This window comes from Tursiops truncatus, chromosome 1, assembly GCF_011762595.2.
Source record: "Tursiops truncatus isolate mTurTru1 chromosome 1, mTurTru1.mat.Y, whole genome shotgun sequence".
Taxonomy (NCBI): domain Eukaryota; kingdom Metazoa; phylum Chordata; class Mammalia; order Artiodactyla; family Delphinidae; genus Tursiops; species Tursiops truncatus.
In genome coordinates, this window is record NC_047034.1 from 83,719,723 (window position 1) to 83,740,328 (window position 20,606).

The 20,606-nt window shown below is 52.0% G+C and overlaps 1 protein-coding gene across 3 annotated transcripts in view; it reads left to right on the forward strand.

The window, feature by feature from the left end:
* The first annotated feature begins 393 nt into the window (after positions 1 to 393).
* The window catches only part of SYT6 (synaptotagmin 6), a 57,660-nt gene continuing 37,447 nt past the window's right edge, over positions 394 to 20,606 (forward strand). For all 3 annotated transcript variants that reach the window (XM_019919232.3, XM_004323271.3, XM_033856509.2), the window contains exons 1-3: positions 394 to 556; positions 11,137 to 11,485; positions 13,307 to 13,862. In XM_019919232.3, coding sequence (XP_019774791.1) covers positions 394 to 556; positions 11,137 to 11,485; positions 13,307 to 13,862 — 1,068 coding nt within the window. The remainder of the gene's footprint in view (positions 557 to 11,136; positions 11,486 to 13,306; positions 13,863 to 20,606) is intronic.

The following is a 20,606-nucleotide window of genomic DNA, read 5'->3' on the forward strand; positions in this document are numbered from 1 at the left end:
ACTCGTAATTATTATACCCCTTATAGAGAGAGGAAAAATTGAGGCTCAGAGAGGCCCAAGGTCACACCAGGCCGTGAATGTGGAGCCAGATCCCAGGCTCTTTTCCGAGTGTTGCACCCTCCAGGATGCAGAACAACCTGGCTCCCCCGCCTTGAACCGCCCGGACTCAGACTGGTCGCTGAGTGTAGAGGGGGCGGCCGTGAGGCGCCAGACTTGCCAGCTGCTGCGGGATGCCACGTGAGGGGCGGAGACCCTGCGGGGAAGTGATTAAAAGCCGAACGGAGCCCGAGGGGGCCGCTGCGGGGAGGGTCTTTTTGGGGACGCCTTGCCCCGCCCCAGTCCGGCCGCGGCGCGGTTTCGGGCGGCTGCTTGGAGGGCTGGGGTATCCAGGGCATGAGCGGGGTGTGGGAAACCGGGGAGCCTCGGTGCCAGGCGGCGCTCGCGGTCCTGGCCTCGCTGTGCCGGGCTCGGCCGCCCCCTCTCGGGCTGGACGTGGAGACTTGTCGGAGCTTCGAGCTAGAGCCCCCAGAGCGGAGTCCGAGCGCTGCCGACGCAGGTAACAGAAAAGCCGAGGCCCCCTCCCTTCCTGGATTCTCGCCCTGGCTGTCCCCGCTCCCCAAAGCCCCAACCCCGGGAACCCCGGAACCTAGATGGAGAACTCCGGCGCAGGATTCTGGATTCGGATCCAGCCTCGGCCAGTGCCCTGGCCCATCGCCTGCAGGGCAAGCAGAGAGACATGAAGGGGACCCGGGAGGGAGAGAATCCCACTGCCCCCTCCTGTGTGACTCTGCGGGGCCCCCGCGGAAAGCCGGGCTCCCGGGACGCGGCGCCCCAAGGGGCCTCAGTTTCCCTCCTGTCTCTCTGCTCGCTCTGCGGGCGATCTGCCAGTGGAGGGGTCTATAGAGCGAGCAGGAGACCAGGGACATCCCGGCTGAGGAAGTAACTCGTCTCTTCGGGGGTGTCGACGTCCCTGGGTGCGTCTGTCGGTCTGTCCGTTAGTTTATCTGTTCTCTCGGGGAACGCGGTTCGAGCCCCCTGGGTCTCTCAGGGAGAAACTTGGATCTGCGGCTGGCACGAGGTCTTTGTGTCCGGGTGTCTCCGGCTGCGAGTGGCTTTCTGCGTCTCCGCTGGGGGGCGGGGGGCGGGGTGGGGGAGGGTGTCTCAGCACCCTACCCCCCTACCCCCCGCCCCTATAACTTGCTCCCTCGGTCTCTCCCTGACTCACTCGGACTCGGAGCCGGTGCGCGACTGAGCCGGTGCCTCTTGCCGACTTTGCCAAGCGGGCGCCTCCTGCCCGAACGGCGCGGACCCGGCGCCGGACGCAGTCCAGGCGGCCGCCGAGCCCAGGCGGGAGCCCGCGCCGGTCGAGCTCGCCGGAGCCGGTGAGTCTGGAGCCCGAGCCCCGCGGGGCCCGGGCCCGGCGCACAGCTGCGGCGTCTCCCGGGAGTCGCGACAGCGGGAATGGCGTGTCGCGCCCTGGCGGCCGGAGCCGCGGGTGGGTGGGCAGCTCGGCCGGCCGGTGGCGGGTATTTACCTGCCTCACCGGCGCCGCGCGGCCGCGCTCTCCCGCTACAGCCGGGCTTCTTTGTCCGGATCCCGACGTCTGGAGGGTCCTGGGCGGAAGGGAGTACCGGGTCGCGTTCCCTCTGCGCGGGGAGAGGCTGGGAGCAGTGCGAAGCCTCGAGAGAATGCGGAGTGGGGGTGGGGAGATCCTGCAGGGACCAAGGCGCCGGGGTTCCTTTGGCTCCGCAGACTGCACCCCTCCTTGTACCCCGGCCCTGACCCCAGTGGCACTGGGCCTAGAGATACGCTGGGGTCGCCCCGCGGCTGCGCACCACCCGCGCGGGAAAGCGAGGAGGGGGCCTCGAGAGGCGGGAATTTCGTCTCCACACGCTTCTCCTGGGACCGGAAGCCGCGGTTCTTGGAGGGAGGTACAGGTGGGGTAAGCTCCCCAGAGGCCGCAGGTTCCAGGGCCCTGTTTTCACTTGAGGTTAGAGATCGGAGATACAGATAGGTCCTAGGTTAGGAACAGTGCCGCTGGGGGATGGGGGAGAGAGAAGAGGGTGGTGGGCCAGGGGAGGCTTGTGTGCGTGAGGTGGAGCTGTGTCCAGTCTCGGGGCGCGTGGAGCCCACCTCGGCCCTGTGTGGGTTGTAGGGGGGCGCTGCTCCCTCTCTCTCTCTCTCCCCGGCCCTGGCAATGTTTAATCAATGGGTCGATTACTGCAGCAGAAGGGACTGAGGTTAGACATGCAGAAGAACTTTCAGAGGGTGGTACAGTGATGGAGGTTGAAGAGGTTGATTCTTCTTGAAGAATCTCTGAGCAAATTAGGCCCAGCAAGTATTATCAGACTTTGGTTCTCCGTGCCCTCACCATCTACACCACCCAGCTCCCTATATCCAACAGACACACAATTTTCCCCAAGTCAGGGTGTCTCTTCCTTCCTGCCTCCCCAGCTCCTTCCATCCTTTCCTCCAGTGATCCATCTCCAGTGGGGCCCTTAATGCTGGTTCTGACCCCTCCGATCCTAAAGGGGCTAATTCAAGGTGAGAACTCACCTGTCGAGTTCCGTCGGGTATGGAGACTGTTTCTCCTGTCTGTTTAGGGCAGAAATGCTAAGAGTGGGTGGGGGGGCGGCTGGCATATGTGTGTAGCACATCCTGATACAGGGAGGCACTGGTGTTCTGACTCCAGAGGGACACCCCATAGTCTGGAATGATAGGTACCTGGGTGGCCAGGCTGCGGACGAGAGAAGGCTGAGGGGTGAGAGCCAGCAGGCCCAGATGAATCAGTATGCCTTTCCTGCAGGCTGCTTCAGAAAGCGAGGTTGAGTTGTCAGCCTTGGGGAACTTTAACTTTGGCTGCTGAATCACAAGTCTCAGTAAGCCCTGGGGCCAAGCTGGGGCGGGGGAGGGCTGAAAGGGACGGGGAAGGCCGAAGGACACCCTTGATCATAGCAGAAGAAAGAAAATGATTGAGCATGGCTTTGGGATCTTGGGGGTTTAGGGGAGCATGGCGTCTGGGGAGATGCTGTGGTATTCGGGACCAGGGCCCACAGGTATCACATCTCCCAGCCTACTCCCTGCATCCCAGAGCCACTGTCTGGGTCCAGATTCTCCAGTCAGAGAAATGCTGCATCTTTTCCTTTGCAGTTTTATGAAAAATGCAAGTGACAAGAGCATGCCCAGTTCCCTTTATCATTGTATGTTTTCCCCTGCCTTCACTCCTTCTCTAAGTCTCTAGCTCATGGGATTTCTAGTAACACCCTGAGATTCAACAACAGAGATTCAGACTCTGTTATCATTTACTGGGACACTCCTATATGCCAAGGTCTGTGCTAGGAACTGCACAGGAAATCTCAATCAGACCCTGACTGGGAAACATCTCTACACAAACTGTCCAAGCTGAAAGCAAGTCCCATCTTTTTTTTATAAAAAAAAAAACTCTAAAGGTAAAGGGTCTGCCCTCCTTCTTAATGTCCACCCCCACAACCCCACCCCAGGGGAAATTGGTGGGCAGTTCATCACCTTTCTTTATGTCATTTGCCTTATGGAGGTGAATAAACTTTTTCCATGAGCCAAGTTGCAGAGAGTTAAGTGTGGGTAGCATGGGTCCTGCGTTGTATGGTTCTCAAGGTAGTGAGCAGAAGTACAGTTGTTCCGGAAAATGCAGGAATCTGTTGAGAGAGCCTGAGCTGCCCTGCCCCTCCCAGACTGGTAGGCAGGAATGGTTATTCTCCGGCTTACCTATGGCCATGAGATGCATGTGATGTTTGTTCACTTTTCTAATGACTATGGAGATGTTCTGTGATTCAGCCACCTGGCTTTAAAGTTGGCCTTTTGCAGCACAGGTATTTTTCCTGCTTGTGATGCCAAATTAAATGCACAGCATTTCATTAGAATACAAAAGTCCTGTTTCTATAACTGAGTGAGTCACTCCCTCACTCCTTGATGGAAGGAAGGAATTCTGCAGATTTTGCCTTCTTTGGGGAAAGGTGCAATCCACAATCCTTTAGAACCCATGGTGATGCTATTCGGACACTACGGTGTGTCTTGGGCTTTACAATTCTAGAACCAGGGTCCAGTATCTAGGGGTTGTAGAGCCCTTGGATTTACAGGTCTAGAAGTTCTCTTCTCTCTGTGTGGAAACTTCAAGAGTGGGGATGGTAGATCCAGAATGCTGCATCCCTCCAAGCTCTGTACAAAAGATGTGTTCTCTTCTAACTGTCCTAATGTTACTCTGTCCTCCCTGTCCACAGAGTTGGGATAGGATGTATGACTGAAAATAAGGAGGAGTAAGACTGAGGCATGTGGATCAGGCCAGGTTTCCTTGGTCTCTGTAGGGCTGTCTGGAGCGGGGCGCAGCAGGCTAAGAGAAAGTCCTGACCCAGCTAAGTGGCACCCCTGCTGGTCCAGCTTAGGAAAAGAAGCCTCTAAAAATGGAAGGACTCAGCCACACTTGAACTGAAGGCAGAGGGGCTGAAAGTAGAAGTGAGCAGGGCATCCAGCCCTGAATGCTCCAGGTGTCTGACACTACCTCATCCCTCCCTTCTCTCTGTGCGGGGCGCTGAACTGTTTTTCTCGCTCCACCCAGGCAGAGGACCCAGGCAGACCTCTCTTCTCACTAGTTGCAGATATAAACAGGGAGAGGGGAGTAGAGGGAAAAGAATGAAGCTTTCTGTCCGCCTCTCCCCCCATCACCCCAGGCTTGATTGCCCCATTCAGAGGGGCTGCATGCCCTGACCAATCAGGCAGAAAGGCACAGTTATACCATCTGCCAAAATACTAATAATTGCTAAATTAACGCCAATGCTCTGTTAGCTCTAACACTCCACATTAGTCTCTGATTTATCCCTGAATCCCCTAATGATGGTGGAAACAGGCTCCCGGTCATAAAGCTTGGTGCGGCCGTAATTAACCCAGCATTGTCTCTCCTCATCACAGCTTTTCCAAGAGCATTAATTCCTTCTCTGTCTGGACTCTGCTAATTATCCCCATTGGTAGTTCGGCCTGGATCTCGGAAAGGAAGCCAAGGCTTTCTGCTCCCCACCCCAACCCTACATTTTAATTATACTACGTTCTCCTAATACATTTACAAGCCACAGCAGAGCTTATTATTAATGGAGAACGTCTGTGAGCCTCAGAACAGAATAGCCGCTGTTGCCCCAACACATACACACACGCTCAGGTATTTCTCAGGTACATCTCTGAATGGGACTTTTCCAGGGGCCATTGGTTATTTGCCTGGTGGCTGTAGTGTCTGCATCTTCCAGGGAAGGAGAAAGAAATGGAGGATGGGGAGGCTGGTCATAATCCTAGTCCCCGGGGCTCTGCCCCGGTTCAGAGGGTCAGGCCAAAAAGTAGATTATGCAACCCACCCTCTCCTGATTATAGTGAAGAAATACCTCTCTAGCTTCTCTGCCCAGGCTTCTCCTCTGTAGTTCTTCAGCTCAGCCTTCAGACCCCTCAAGGGCCTGGCTCAGGAACCTGGGCTTTGGCATCAGAAAGTCCGGGTTCAAATACCAGCTCTTCCACTTAACTGAGGTACACTTGAACAAGTTATTTTGTTAACATCTCTAAACGTAGTTAATTTATCTTTGAGAGGTGAATTTCTTAGGGAGGATGTGAAGGTTAAATGAGATCACTGAGGGCCACAGTGCTTACCATGTAGAAATAAATAACAAATACTATTACTAGTATTAGCAGTAATGTTTCTGCCCAGAGTCTTTTCCCTTCCCAGACTACCCGCTGCTCCTTCCAGGCTTTAGGGCCTCTGAGTTTCTTGCTGGTTGGTCTCTGGGTTGTGCTGGTCTATCTCTCCATCTGTGTCTGAATGGCAGCTCCTTGGCCAAGGCAGCTCCTGCTCTGCAGAGCCTGGCATTGCCCGTTTCCGAGGGTCCATCAGCAGCCCCAGACCCTGAAGCCAGCCTTCTCCAGCTTTGAGGGGAGCAGGGAAAATGGTCCTTTCTTTTCACTTCCTCTCCCCAGTTTATCTTTTCAATTACAATCTGTTAGCGAGAATGTCTGTTACTATTACAAAATGGATCTTCCTGACATGGAGGCCCATTCGAAAAATGGAAACAATAGCAAGCGATGAGGACTGCTGATAAATCCTAACACTGTGGGTGGAGAGAAGAGGAGGGGGCACCGGGGCACCAGGGCTCTGTCTCTGGAGAAAGAAGTGTCATTGGGGTGATAAGAAAGCCCTGGGTTGCTAATTAATAGCTTGCCATTTTCCAGAAAGAGAGGGAGGCCATGAGCCATCACCCCTGTCAGACAATCTCACTTAAGGTGACAAGCAGGTCCTGCCTTGATGGCATTCAGGGGACCTTAACTTCCCAGGAAAGAAGGAGCCTGAGGTCTCTCAGGTGCTTTGCCCTCTGGTCCTGGGTCCCCTTCCCTGCCTCAGATGGCCAAGCTTTGGGTCCCTCCTGTACCCAGTAAACTATTATCCTCCACCAGACAAACAAACAACAGACAAACGCAAACAAAACAAAACAGGAAGAAGTAATAGCAGCTTACTTTTTGGGAGCATTCACCATGTATTGGGCACTGTGCTCAAAGCCTTAGTTTATTTAATATTCACAATGATTCTGTGAAGTAGGGATAATTAGAATCCCCATTAAATAAAAGAGGAGACCAATGTTTGGAGAAGTTAAGTAACTTGCTCAAGGTCACGCAATTAGAAATGTGGGCGGGTGTGCTCTGTGGTCATTCTGGCACTGGTGCTCAGCTGAGATGTCTGCCTGGTGTCTGAGCACCCAGTGATGCCCACTTCCCCAGCCCAGGCTAGAAGCCAGGTGCCCTGCACAGCGCCAGGTCACTGGGTGTGTTTCTGAAGCCGAATTCCACAGCTATTTGCTCTCTCAGAGGCTGCTGGGTGACTGGCCAACAGGGTTTCCCAAACCAGGGACCCATGGAATACTGGTCTCCTCTGATACCTCCATAAAGATGTTTTGCACCTAATACTGAGTAATGGACTTCTTTCCCCCAGTTTCCAAGAAAACTTTGCAAAAGCATAGCATGTTCTCGGTTGAACATTTTTCTTCCATGAATTTCTTCTCATTGCTTTGGAGCTTGCTCCTGTTCACCAGCTGGCTGGTGACAGTAATGACAAAACAACTGAACAAGTAGCAAGCAAATGAGTGTTGACAGAAAAACTTGGAGATGTGAGATCTTTGATATATTATGTATTATGCCTTGAGATACAGAGACACCTAGCTATATATGAAATAGTTATATTATTTCTACTAGTAAGGCGGTTCCTAGTTTGTAATGATAAAGTTAAAGCTATCTCTGTTTATTAGTGTTCATGGTTTGCACGTGTTCTGCCCACTAAACGAATTTCAGAACTAGGAGATGTCCAAAATCATACTGGGCAGAGCTAGATAATTCTAATAAAAATAGCAAATATTTATTATATGGCTTACTACATTCTAGGCACTGTCCTGAGCAATTTTGATGCACTTGATCTCGTTTAAATCTCACAATGACCCTATGAGGTAGATACTATTACTGTACCCGTTTTACAGATGAGGAAACAGAGGCTGGGAGAGATTAAAACCAGTAGAGATGGACAGTGAATGAGCCCAGTCTGACTTTAGAGCAGTGCTTCTTTCTCTCCAGCCTGAAGGGGAAATAAAGAAGGAAAAAGGCAGGGAGGAAGAATACAAATAAATATGAAGAGCACTGGGTCAGGACTCAAAAGGTGGCTGAATTGCCCGTCAAAATTCTATCTGCCTCCTAAGGTGAGGTTCAAACAAGACATGAGTGGGAAGAAGGCTTTGAAGGCTGCTATGCACCTGTGATTTACTAGAGGGCAACACATCCTGGTGGGTTGGTCCCAGCAGGCCTAGGGTAGGAAGGCACATATCTCAGGTCATCTGGGCCTTTGGACAGCCCTTGGGCCATTATGTACCTTCAGCCAGGCTACACGGGCTGGCTGAGTTCAAGGCCACATGTGGTGATGTTAAAGGGGCTAAATCCTATACAGTCATACCCATCCTGGCCTAATTCTGGTCTTACCAGCCTTGCTCACCACCTTGTTCCCCTGTGTGGGTGAACCCACTCAGCATCAGGACCTAATTCTCCTTGCATTGCCTGCCTGCGAGATATCCCGGAAGAAGATTCTCCAGGCAGAGTAAGGGCCTCCTGGTCTTACATAACCAGTATTGAGCGCGGGGTGCCAATTCCCAATAACCTATACCTCTGCCTTCCCTAATCACATCTCCGAGGGAATAACAGCCAGGGCGGGGGTCACGTGGAGACGCATTCAAAATAGCAACCACACGGAGGAAAAATTGATTACTCCACCTCTCTTTTCATTTATGAATTCAGTGTTTTTGTCAGGCTGAACATTTAAATGCACTCTACGCTCTCTGGATTTCCCCCATTCTCCCCCTTTCTCATTAAAATTCTAATTATTACCAGAGCAAGCAAGATGTATGATCAAAGGAAAGCAAAACCCTAGAAATACCTTTTGTTTTAAGGTGACCCATATTGCAGAGACTGCACCCGGAACAGCTGTAACAGAGAACAGATGTGGAGGGCCCAGAGATGGCCAGATGCTTAGAATAAGGGCACCCATACCTGTGGTAGCGTTCCTGGTGAACCCCAAGGGGATCCAGGCCTAAAACACAGTCCTCAAACCATTTAGATCATGAACTCATAACAGCAAAAATTATTTTGATTTAATACCTCCAATATGTGTTTTTTGTTCCCACGTTCTATACACACGTACAGAGGGGGTATTGTAGAGCTGAACTGTCTGGGTTGTATCTCAGTCCAAACACTTACCAGCTGTGTGACCCTGGGCAATCTATTCAACCCTCTGTGCCTCAGTTTTCTCATCTGCAAAGTGAGGATAGTAATCTTTACCTATTTCACTGGAGAGTATTAAATGAGTGAATACATAAAAAGCGCTCTGTACCTTGGACATAGTAATGTTCAATAACTTGACTAAATCCAACAGTAAAATGGTATCATTCCTATTACTGTCAACCTGTATATTACAATTTTGCTTTCTTATTTTTAAGATAATAAATAAAAATAAATAAATATTTATTTATTTATTTTAATAAATAAATATTAAGCAATCCGATATTTTTTCTCTTGTGCTCCCAGGATGCATGCACACCATAATTGCAGGTCTTCAGTCTAGAAGTTAAATAGGAATCAGTTTTTCTGGTCCCTGGCAGTCTCTGGTGGACTAACCTCAGTTCCTGTATTGGGGAAAGACTCTGCTGTCTCCATGCAGGGACCTGGGGGCTGGAGGAGGTTGCTAAGGACTTGAGGATCCTGTGCTCTCATCCCTTATTCCTGAAGGTGGTAGCTGGTCAAGGCCAGTACCCTCCAACCAGGGAGCCGGGAGGCAGTGCTAACTCCCCAGAGAGGGTGCCTGATGTTCTGGCCTCCTTCTCAGGTGCCTTTGGATGGGGGACAGCTTTCACGGGGGCCCATGTGCCGTGAGAGTACTCTTGATCCCCCAAGGAGGGACTGGGCATCTCTATACTCCCAGTCTAGCTTAGCACCTGGAACATGGCAAGTGCTCAGTAAATGTTGGCTGAGAGATAATGACAGCTGTTTTATGTGCCATTGATTGACTCATTCATTCTCATGTGTCAGTTTCTATGCTGAGCCCTGAGTCAGACAAATATAAAAAACACAGGGCTATAGTAGCCTATAGTTTAATCAGGGACAAAGAGTCTGGGACAGTGGAATGAGCCCCAGGCTGGGCAGTGGACATCTGGACCCTGGTCCAGGCTCTGTGTCTGACCTGTGACCCCAGGCAAGTCCCTTCTCTGGACCACTGCTCCCATCTGCAAAAGCACAGCCTCACTTGTAGGGTCATTTCTCATCTTAAATCCCAAGATTCTTAAGGCATGGGGACAGGATAATCCAGAGACTACAAGATCACAGGCCTGCAGGGGCCAGGCAGGTAACAGGGAGAGCAGCTGGTGAGCACGCAGCCTTCCGAAGGGCATCGCCAGTTCCCACCATGCGGGAGCATAGGTCTAGTTAGCAAGTCCTCAGGCCTTTTCCAGAGAAGCCAGAAATCTGGTGTGATGATGATGATAGTGATGATGGAATTGCTCAATGTTTCAATCGTCATGTAAGCCAGGCGAGCCTCCTCTGCTGGCCTGTCTACAAGTGACCTTTGTGCAAACCCATCATTGGTTCAAGGCCTCTGACATCTCAGAGTAAGAAGAGGCCTTGGGCTCAAAGGTTCATTCCTAAAGGTGGGGTGGGAAGCCTGCTTACTAATTTCTCCCAGAGGGAGGCATCCTTCACAGCTCTCCTGGGGTATTGGGCATCCTACTGGGGGCAGAGGTGGGCTGGGTGTGGGACCGTGAATGCCTGCCTCTGAACGAATCATGACATTCAGTTTTACAGCAAAGCTCTCACATGGCCACAGGAATGGGGGGAAAGGACAGCTATCGGAATCCTCTGTATTTAGCTTTGAAGTCAACTGTGTGGATCAGATTCCAACTTAATACAAGTATTTACCGAGCCTACTATGTGCAGGGTTCCGGGAGTACGGCAGAAGCATTAGACCTAATCCCCCTCCTCGAGGAGATTATGCCCAATCTCATTCACTTCAAGTCAACCTACTAACTATACATCAGGTCCTGCTGTGGGCTTGGCAGGCGCCGGGTAAGGGAAGGGAATGAGGGTCCCCGAGGCCCCACAGCCTGTGGAGGAAGAGAGCTGTCTGCAAAACCAACCCTGCTGTAAATCTGGCCATAGTAACAGCTCTAATAGAAATTCAAACAGCATCCAAATGTGAATGCTTCACGAATTTGCACATTTGCTTAGGCTGCTATTTAAATTACGTTCCCTTCCCCATACACGTGCCCATGGGGAGGGGAGGCAACCCAGGTGCTCCCCAAGCTGGCGGTGGGGGGAGGGGCAAAGCTGGAGAAATCAGACCGAGGTGAACCCGAGGCTGCAGATATTTCACAAGGTGGATACGGAGCATCAACCCTACAACCATCCCTCCTCTACCTGGGCAGCCTTCTCATGACCACTCTTCTCTCTTCTTCCATCTCTGTCCCTTCTGTGTGGCCCCTCTTTGAACACCCTTCCCTGCTTCTCCCCTCCTGTGTCTGTCCCTGTCGCTCCCCGCCTGGCTGAGGGCAGGCACCTCTGTCAGCCTCCTCACAGTGGTAGTTATTGTGTGTGGCGTGGCCCTGGTGGCAGTTTTTCTCTTTCTCTTTTGGAAGCTGTGCTGGATGCCCTGGAGGAACAAGGAGGCCTCCAGCCCCTCCTCTGCTAACCCCTCCCCGGAGGCCCTCCAGAGCCCCAGCTCCAGAGGCAACATGGCGGACAAGCTGAAAGACCCCAACACCCTGGGCTTCCTAGAGGCAGCCGTGAAGATCAGCCACACGTCCCCAGATATCCCTGCCGAGGTGCAGAGGTCGGTCAAAGAGCACATCATGCGTCACACACGGCTGCAGCGACAGACCACAGAGCCAGCGTCATCCACCAGGTGAGGGGTGGACCCCTCCCTTCCCTACCTCCACATTCCTGGATCCAATACATTAATGAGATTCCGGCCTGTGAGGATCAGAGACCAGAAATAATCATGTGCACATTCTGGTTGGAGAATATGTCCGATGATGTGCTCCTTGGTGGGGGATCAACTCGGAGGTGGGCGCCAGGAGAGGGGAACCTTTGAGGTGGGGTGCTGTGCAGGTGATAAGCCCTGGGATGTGTGTGGGTGCGAGGTGTTGGCTTATCCGGAGGGAAGGAAAGACTTCAGGCTGAGGGAAGAGAATATGCAAAGGCGCAGAGGCAGAGAAGTTCATGACGTGTCTATGTCAATACAGCCTCCTAGATGGAGGCTGCAGTGCGTGGGAGATAAAGCAAGAGATTCCTAACACTTTGAGAATGAGGATAGCTTTGGACAGCGTTCCCCGTATGACAGCAATGGTATACATGGCATTCTTTAACTGAAAAAACAAAATGACAACAAAAAACAACCACCACATAATGACAAAAACCTACTCCAAATTCAGAAACACTTTTCAGTGATGTGGTACGTGCAGGTATAAGGCATTGTATTTGTTAAAAACTTGGGGCAACGCAAGAGGGAAGAGATATGGGAACATATGTATATGTATAACTGATTCACTTTGTTATAAAGCAGAAACTAACACACCATTGTAAAGCAATTATACTCCAATAAAGATGTTAAAAAAACAAAACAAAACAAAACAAAAACTTGGGGCTCTTGTGGATTCCTGGGTCCAGGCCCCCAGGGGACCGACCAGCCAAAGGGAAGCAGGCCTGGTCTTCAGATTGAAAGCCAGAAATGATGAAAGTGCTGGGTCACGTTTACAGAGTTTGTTGTTTGACCTCAGGCAAGTTGCTCACCTTTCCTGAGCCTCACTTTTCCCAACTGTAAAATAGGGCTAATGACTCTCATAAGGGTATCCATGAGGAGCCAGTGAAAGAATCCATGTGATAATAAGAGCTTAGTATAGGGCTTCCCTGGTGGCGCAGTGGTTGAGAGTCCGTCTGCCAACGCAGGCGACACGGGTTCGTGCCCCGGTCCGGGAAGATCCCACATGCCGCGGAGCGGCTGGACCTGTGAGCCATGGCCGCTGAGCTTGCGCGTCCGGAGCCTGTGCTCCGCAATGGGAGAGGCCACAGCAGTGAGAAGCCCGCGTACCGGGGTGTGGGGGGTGGGGGAGAAGAGCTTAGTATATACCTGGCCCTGTTCTAAGCACTTCATTGTATTTATTCATTTCACCCCCACAGCAATCCTATGCAATTGCTACTTTTATTATTCTCATTTTATAACACAGAGAGGTTAAATAACTTGCCCCAGGTCATACAGCTAGAACGTGGCAGAGTCGAAATGAACCTATGCAGTCTGACTCCAAAGCACAATAAATGTTAACTATGGTGGTGGGGATGGTAGTGGTGGGGATGAAGGAATGCCACGTGGAGGGTGGGAAAGGATGGTCCTTCTCAGTCAGGGAGTTTATGGTTTAATGGGGGAACCAGAGTCATGCCTACCAGGAAAGAAACCTAGAAAGCAGGTAGCAGAAAAGCAGTAAAAATGATAATGATCACAATGGCTAACACTTACTGAAGCTTGTTATGTACCAGGCTCCATTCCAACTACTTTTCATATACTAAGTCACGCACACCGAGTGTGTGCAGAGGGAAAGGGGGTCAACTGGCAGGAGGAAAAGGGGGCCTCACAAGGGGTAGGATGAGCCAGGGCCCCGAGCCATGCCTGCCGGCATTCCCCCACTCCTTCCCCCACCTCACTCTCTCACCCCCTCCTGCCCTCCGCCAGGCACACGTCCTTCAAGCGCCACCTGCCACGGCAGATGCATGTCTCCAGCGTGGACTACGGCAATGAGCTGCCCCCTGCGGCGGAGCAGCCCACCAGCATTGGCCGCATCAAGCCCGAGCTCTACAAGCAGAAGTCAGTGGAGGGGGACGACGCCAAAACCGAGGCCAAGACCTGTGGGAAGATCAACTTCAGCCTGCGCTACGACTACGAGAACGAGACCTTGATCGTGCGCATCCTGAAGGCCTTCGACCTCCCCGCCAAGGACTTCTGTGGCAGCTCTGACCCTTACGTCAAGATCTACCTCTTGCCTGATCGCAAATGCAAGCTGCAGACACGGGTGCACCGCAAGACCCTGAACCCCACCTTCGATGAGAACTTTCACTTCCCCGTGCCCTATGAGGAGCTGGCTGACCGCAAGCTGCATCTCAGTGTCTTCGACTTTGACCGCTTCTCCCGCCATGACATGATCGGGGAGGTCATCCTGGACAACCTCTTTGAGGCCTCTGACCTGTCCCAGGAAACCTCCATCTGGAAGGACATCCAGTACGCAACCAGTGTGAGTACCGCCCTGCTCCCTGGGCTTCTCGAGGAGTTGCAGTCCTGGATTTGACTGGGATGTGTCCCGCATCCTCCTCACCCCTAGAGACAAATGGGCCTCTGCCCTTCAGGGTACGAAGGGGACTCTGACTAATAGCCCAGCCCACTCTGGGGAAGTCCTTGCCCTGGGGCCCACGTTGCGGGGCAGGGGTGGGGGGCAGGGAGCAGAGCCCCCATGTGGGTGGGAAGGGAAGGGAACATATCTATGGCTTCTGATCGCATGTTCTGAAGTGGTTCTCTCTACCTGCCAGGCCTCAGGTCTACCACCTATAAAATGATACATGTCTTTCATCATGGGTAAGGATCGGGCCAGGCCCGTAGCCTGACTCAGACAGCAGTGCGAGCCAAGGGCCTTGGTGTGTGCTGGAAGCCCGGCACAAGCAATCAGGAACAGGCTGTATTAATTGGGATAAACCAGGTTATGCCGTAGCCACAAACGATCCTAGGATTTGGTAGCTTAACGTAGCCAAAGTTTGGTTCTCATTCATGTTACATGTGCTTTGCAGCTTGGCCGTTCTTCCTTGTTACTTAGGGATCCAAGCCAACAGAGGCTCCGTTTTGACCTGTGCCCCTATAGTTACCACCTGAGGAGGAAGAAGATGTGGCAAATCATGTGCTCGTTCTTAAGGCCTCCATGCAGAAGTGGCACATGTCACTTTCACTCATATTTCATTAGCCAAAGCAAGACACATGCAACTCCTACTATCAAGGGGGCCGGGCAAAGCAATCCTACCACGTATCCAGAAGGGGGACTGGAAGTACTTACGACCAGCACTAGTGACTACCATGCAGCAGAGCCCCTGCTCTTAGGCCCCGCCTGCCTGGGCCAGTCCGGGAGTTGGAGCGGGGCAGGGGGGGCTTGAAGGGAGACCTGGTTAATCCACACATGCGGGAAGGGGATGCTTGCCTGTTCATGATCAACTGGAATTAAGCATGACGGTGTCAAGGAGCTGGGGCTCAAGTTGGCTTTTAAGAGGGAGGACAGGTTTGGCACAGAGAGTTAAGAGGGCATCTCCAGAGCCCTTTGGTCCAGTGTAGACAGTGTTCTCCAGTCCCTTGGGTGGCTGTTGAGGAAGCTGGGTAATTGCATGCCACAGATGTAGGTGGCATGCCTCTCTCTAAGCCCAGCCAGACAGCTGAGAGCCCTGCAGGGGTGTTGCCACCAAACACCAATGGCCTTGTGCCTCGTGTCTTGAACTCTAACTGATTGAGTGTCTCCTGGGATATTTCTTGCACTATTTCCCTGAGTGCAGACCCTCCCTTTGGACAATCAATACTCAATATCTATGGGCTGAACTTGTAAGGAGAGAGGCTGGGAGAATCAGCCCCACTCTGGTGGGAAAAGGATAAGAATCGATTTGTTCAAAGAGAGAAAGCTTGGTGGGCTCCGTTTCTGCTCCAGAGAAGGTCTCTGGGACAGCCCATTCTCCTAGCTGCTGCTGACTTTGACCAGCCCTGTCCGATGTCTCACTGCCTCCCCTACTTTCGCTCTCCCGAAATGTCATCCGCAAGAACAGCACAAGCAGCGGGGCTGGCAGACAGGGCGGGCAGACGGGGCGGGCTGGAACAGCAGCTGTGTGCCCGCCTGAAGCCCAAGAGCTCCGCTTTATAAATCACTCTGAAGTTTACATCTGGTGCAGCTCTTCCCTTGTGGGCTCGTAAGGCAGCAGCTTCATTATCGTGACTATACGGGTAGAGAAAAGCGGCTCAGTCCCCCCCATACTGAGGCTGAGGCCCAAGTGCTCAGAGAGAGGTAGGTGTGAGGGCCAGGGGCTGTGGGAAGCAGGGCTCAACTCAGCCCTCTGAAGAGCCTCCCTTCTCCTCTCCAGAGGCCTCCCTTTCCTGTAACATGAGCTCCAGGCACGATGAAAGCCCTAGTCCTGGAGCGTGCGGTCCGTGCCCAAGGGTGCCCCTCACCTGAATGCTAACTTCCTACATCCTAGAATTCCGTGGCTGTCCCTGCACTCGTCCCACACCCCTTCCTCAGCCCAGCTTCAGAAAAAGGCAGATTGTCCAAAAGGAGCTGGACAAGTCATTGCCACCCTCATCATCCTCATTCAGTACCACTCTAACCCTCCTCCATCTCTTTCTAAGCAGGACTGTGCCAGGAACTCGGGAGCAAGGGGGGCTGGGATAGAAGACAGCCTCTTTGTGCCACGGAACTTTAATGCAGTAGCTAGTGATGCAAAGTAGCAAATACTGTGAGGCTGTAAGATCTGAGAGTTAGGACAGCCAGGGAAGGTTTCCTGGGTGGGGAAGGAGAATTCAGGTGGGTAGGGAGGGACTGGTATATATAACTTGATAGTCAAAAGCAGGAGGAGTCTGGGCCCAGGAGTTTCTGGAGCAGAAGATCGGGTCATTTGCTCACACTCTCTGTCTTGCTCGCAGTTTGTCTGCACTGAATGTTCTGCGTGGTGAGGCCCCTGGGGCCCTCCCATCCACAGCCTCTCCAGCAGGCCAGCTCTCAGGGGTGGGCTCTTTATCCTGGGGGGTGAGGAATCAGACAAAGGAAAGGAAAAGGTAATAAAAGGCTGGTGCTTTTACCTGGGCTTACTCTAAAATTGGAATTATTTTGAGGCCAGAGAGGCCCAAGCCCTAGTAACGGGCAATGATTGAGCACTCAGTGTACGTGAAATCCTGCAGCCAGCATCGTGGGGCGCGGTGCACATGAGCACAGCCGGCTCCCATCTTTCCTGCATGCCAGATTCCTGCCAGATTTCATTCCTAGAGCTGCATTTTGGCCCCCAGCTCCTCCGGCCTGCAGGCTTGTCGCTGAACACGTCCAGCATTTCTGCCTCTTGCCTTTGCTCCCAAGGTTTTCTCTGGCAGACAGGCTTTTCCCCCACCTCTCTGCGTGGCCCAAACCAATCCACCTTTCAAAGCTTCCCTGAAGCCCTTCCGCTCTCACAGCAATCACTCCTCTGGATTTATTTTCTGGGTCCCTCATTTATACACTGAGTCATCTTATGCCTTGCAGAGTCCCCAGTGGCTCAGGAATGGCTTGTGTCCCACATTTGACTGTCTCTTGTATTCTCCCTCAGGGCTGAGTGTGTCATTTTATGCAAACGTAAGAACTCAGCAGTTCTTGTTGAATGACAGATGGCTTAGTTAATTCAAACAAAACTACGTATTGGTGCACAAGGAAAGGATTATTAAAGAAGAAATGGAATTTGGGTGCAGTTAACCTGGGAAGGCTTCCTGGAGGAGAAAGTCAAGTAGTATTTTGAAAGTGAGTAGAGCCAGGCGTGGTGGGGAGAGACCTGGGCTGTGCATTCCTACAGAGAGATGGTTTGGGTAGATGGTTTATGTCTGGAGTAGCAAAGAGATTAACCAGCCTGGACTGAAGTAGAGGGTCAGGGACCCACAGTCTGGACTGAAGTGGAGGGTCAGTGACCAAGAGTCTGGGTAGAAGGAGAGGCCCTGTGAGAAGTGGGTTCGGGAGGCTGCTCTGATGTCACAGGAGTCCATGAATGCTGCTGCCCTGGTACTCCTCACACTTGTATGGGAGAATCAGGTGCGGCCCTGGCAGGTGGAACCAGGCAGGTTCCTTGTTTTGGCCCCCGCCCCAGTGCCCAAGGTGGTCTGAAGTAGCAAAGCCTGGAGCATTTGTGCTGTTTTCTTACAACCACTGAACATGGAGCTTCAAGGCTCGTGAAGGGGAGGTGTTCATCTGGGGAGGCTGGCCCTTTGTTAATTGCAAATCTTCAGCCCCAAGGGCCGCTCCCCCCAGCATCCCCAGGTTGTTCTGGATGGAAGCCTAGGCTGTCATGGAGCTAACATACACCCCACCAGAGGGTGAGCAACAGGCAAACAAGATGTGCTAGGACAGTCAGAGGTCTCTGCTGCTCCCTGGAATCCAGAAGCTCAGGCATGGGCAGGTCTGCCACTGAGGCTTCCACCTCCTGCCTGGCTTGACTAAGGTCCTCTGCTGGTCTCCTGGGCATTCCCCGTGGTCTGTCATTTTCTCTCCACACACAACTTCGATCGGCTGAAATCGTTCTCTTCTTCCCTTCCCCCCTCTCCAGCACCCAGTCTCATTATTTCTATATGAAGCTGTAGATTTATCATTAAAATAGAGCCGCCATCACCAGGGTTTGGTAACATCTCTGTATTCTTGTAGTTATTGTTACAGAGGCCTCAGACCCCAGTGCACACAGGTATTCCTGTTGCCATCCCAGCTCCTTCATGGAGGCTGTCATTGGGGCCATAAACATGTGTTGTGCTTGGTGGCATTGATGGACTCGGCCAACTTCCTGCCTTACCAGGTCCCCGCCAGGTCAGAATGAGTGTGTGTGTGTGTGTGTGTGTGTGTGTGTGTACAGGTATGTGTGTGTTTTAGGGGTGATGGAGTGCTCTGTATAATTCCAGGGAGCCTGGACTCGGAGTCTGCAGGGAGGAGGGGGGGCCTTATGTGGTAGAACAGTCTCTTTTCTAGCCTGGCAACGAGCAGAGTTGTGTACAAAGAGCTCAGGCTTTGATACCAGACCAACCTGTGTTGCATTCTAGCTTCTGCACTTTCTAGCTTTGAGACCTTGGGGACATTGTCTAAACCATGCCTCAGTTTCTACATCAGTAAAATGGGGATAATGATGGTACATACCTCATAGCGGTATTCTATGTAGTAAATGAAATAAAATGCACAAGATGCCTAGGGCAGCACTGTCACAGCGCAGCCTCCTGAGCCCCATTCTTACAGTGCCTTTCCTTCTAACTCGGCCTGTGGGTCACTATTTGTACCACTCCCAGGCCTGATCCCCCACTTTTTTCCAGATCACCTATTCCGACAGGTTGTTGGTTGTTATTATTCCTGTTTTATTTATTTCTCTCTTTTACTTCTTGTCCTATCATGTGTTCTCTGTGTGACCTTGGAAAAGTGATTTGCCCTCTCTGAGCTGTGGTTTCCTCAGAAACTAGTTTCCAAGTTGTGAGATTCTGAGATTCTCAGCTTCCCCTATAGAGAAGTGGTTGGCTCTCTTGCTTTCAGAGCAGGGATACCCAGTCGCTGGAAGTGTGGTCTCCTTAGTAGAGGCCTAAACCCCAGGCTGACAGGCCACAGGGCAGAACTTCCAGACACACCCTCCTCCTTTCAATGTCAGTGAGAATCAGTCCTCTCTTTAAGCCCCTTGGAAATGTCCTCCGGGGAGTTCCTGCCACAAGCAAGTCCCCACCAGCAAGCTTCCTTCCTCCTTTTCCCATGAGGCACAGTCCTGCAAACAGGCTCAGCGCCCTCCCCACCTTTCAGGCCCCCCATTTACTGGTTATTAATACGCAGGTTATTATTTGAGCTCCTACTGGGAGCCAAGAGCACAACCAACTTTATTCCATTTCATCCTCACCATAAGCCTTATTATTGTGCCCTGTATGTAAGTAAAGAAACGAAGGTTCCAGGTTCAGTGACATCCAGTGTCACCCAGACAGAAGGTGCTAGAGAGCCAAGACTCAAGTCCAGGTCTTCAACAGAGCCCACATCCTTGCATGGCTAGAGGGGAGTGAGTGTGATTACATTGCTCCTTGGACAGAAGATAGACCCTGAAACTGTGCAGCTCGTCAGGGGATCCAGAAGAGTGACTGGTTTGATTTTCTCTTTGTGGCCTGGATCCTTCCTCTCGTTTCAGGGGGCAGCTTTTGTGCTGACACTTGGATTCCGTTACCATCTCCCCAGTGTTCTTCCTGCGGCACTGAGTTTGACATTCATTCCTCTTTCATTCAACAAACATTATTGAGTGTCAGCTATGTGCTCTCAGTTTGATCACTGAGCATGTGTTGGATACAGAAGCTGGGCCGGGCTGTGGAAAGGATGGCAAAGAAAAAGCCCCACCTCTGACCAAGCTACTGGGAAGTGTGGAGCATGCCCAGTGACCCCCAAACCCCTCAACCCCCTTGCACACAGGGCACATACTTGGGGACAGAGCAATTCAGGAAGCTCACAACCAAATCATGCAAGCCGCGGCACTGCAAGCCATGTGCAGAAGTGTTGAGGCGAGATGGAGAAAAGAAATCAGAGCCAGATGAGACTGGTCTGGGAAAGCTTCTAGAAAAGGAAAGTTTTAGGCCAGGCTTTGATGGCAGTGAAGGAAGAGAGTGTTGAAAGGGGGAGGGGAGTGTGTTTCTCTATTTTCTTTGGATTGGGGGAAGGATCTAGAAAGAACTTCTCTCGAATACAATGGGTTTCTTTGCTTTGTGCAGTAACTACTTGTGGTGTAATTACCGTGTACCAGGCACCAGGCTAGCACAGGGGATACCATAACTTCAACTCAGTCCAGTCCTCAAAGCCTCACAGTCCTATGGGGAGTCAGGAAAGCACCCCCACCACCCCAGGGGACACACAGGTCCCAGCATGCTGATGGAAGGCTGGCCTCCTGGAATGAAATTGCCTTCCTTGCCAGAAAAGAGTTAGTTGCATTCTTTTCTCACACCCACATACTCAAGTCTAGTGTGATCCAAGGGTAGCTCACAAGAGGCCTTTTCGAGTAGAGCCAAAGAATCGGCACAATTGATTCGCTGTGACTCAGTCAGTCACCTGGGATGAAGCCTCCCAGACGCTCACTGACCAGCAGCTTGATGCAATGCCTTCAAAGTACCCACCTTGGGTCTTAGGATCCCAGTTCTGTCCTGGCTAGGAGCCGGGAAGGAGAAGGAGGGAAGCATCATGAACCTTCATCCACTCAACATGTCTTCAGTGATCTCTTAAAGAACTTTTTCG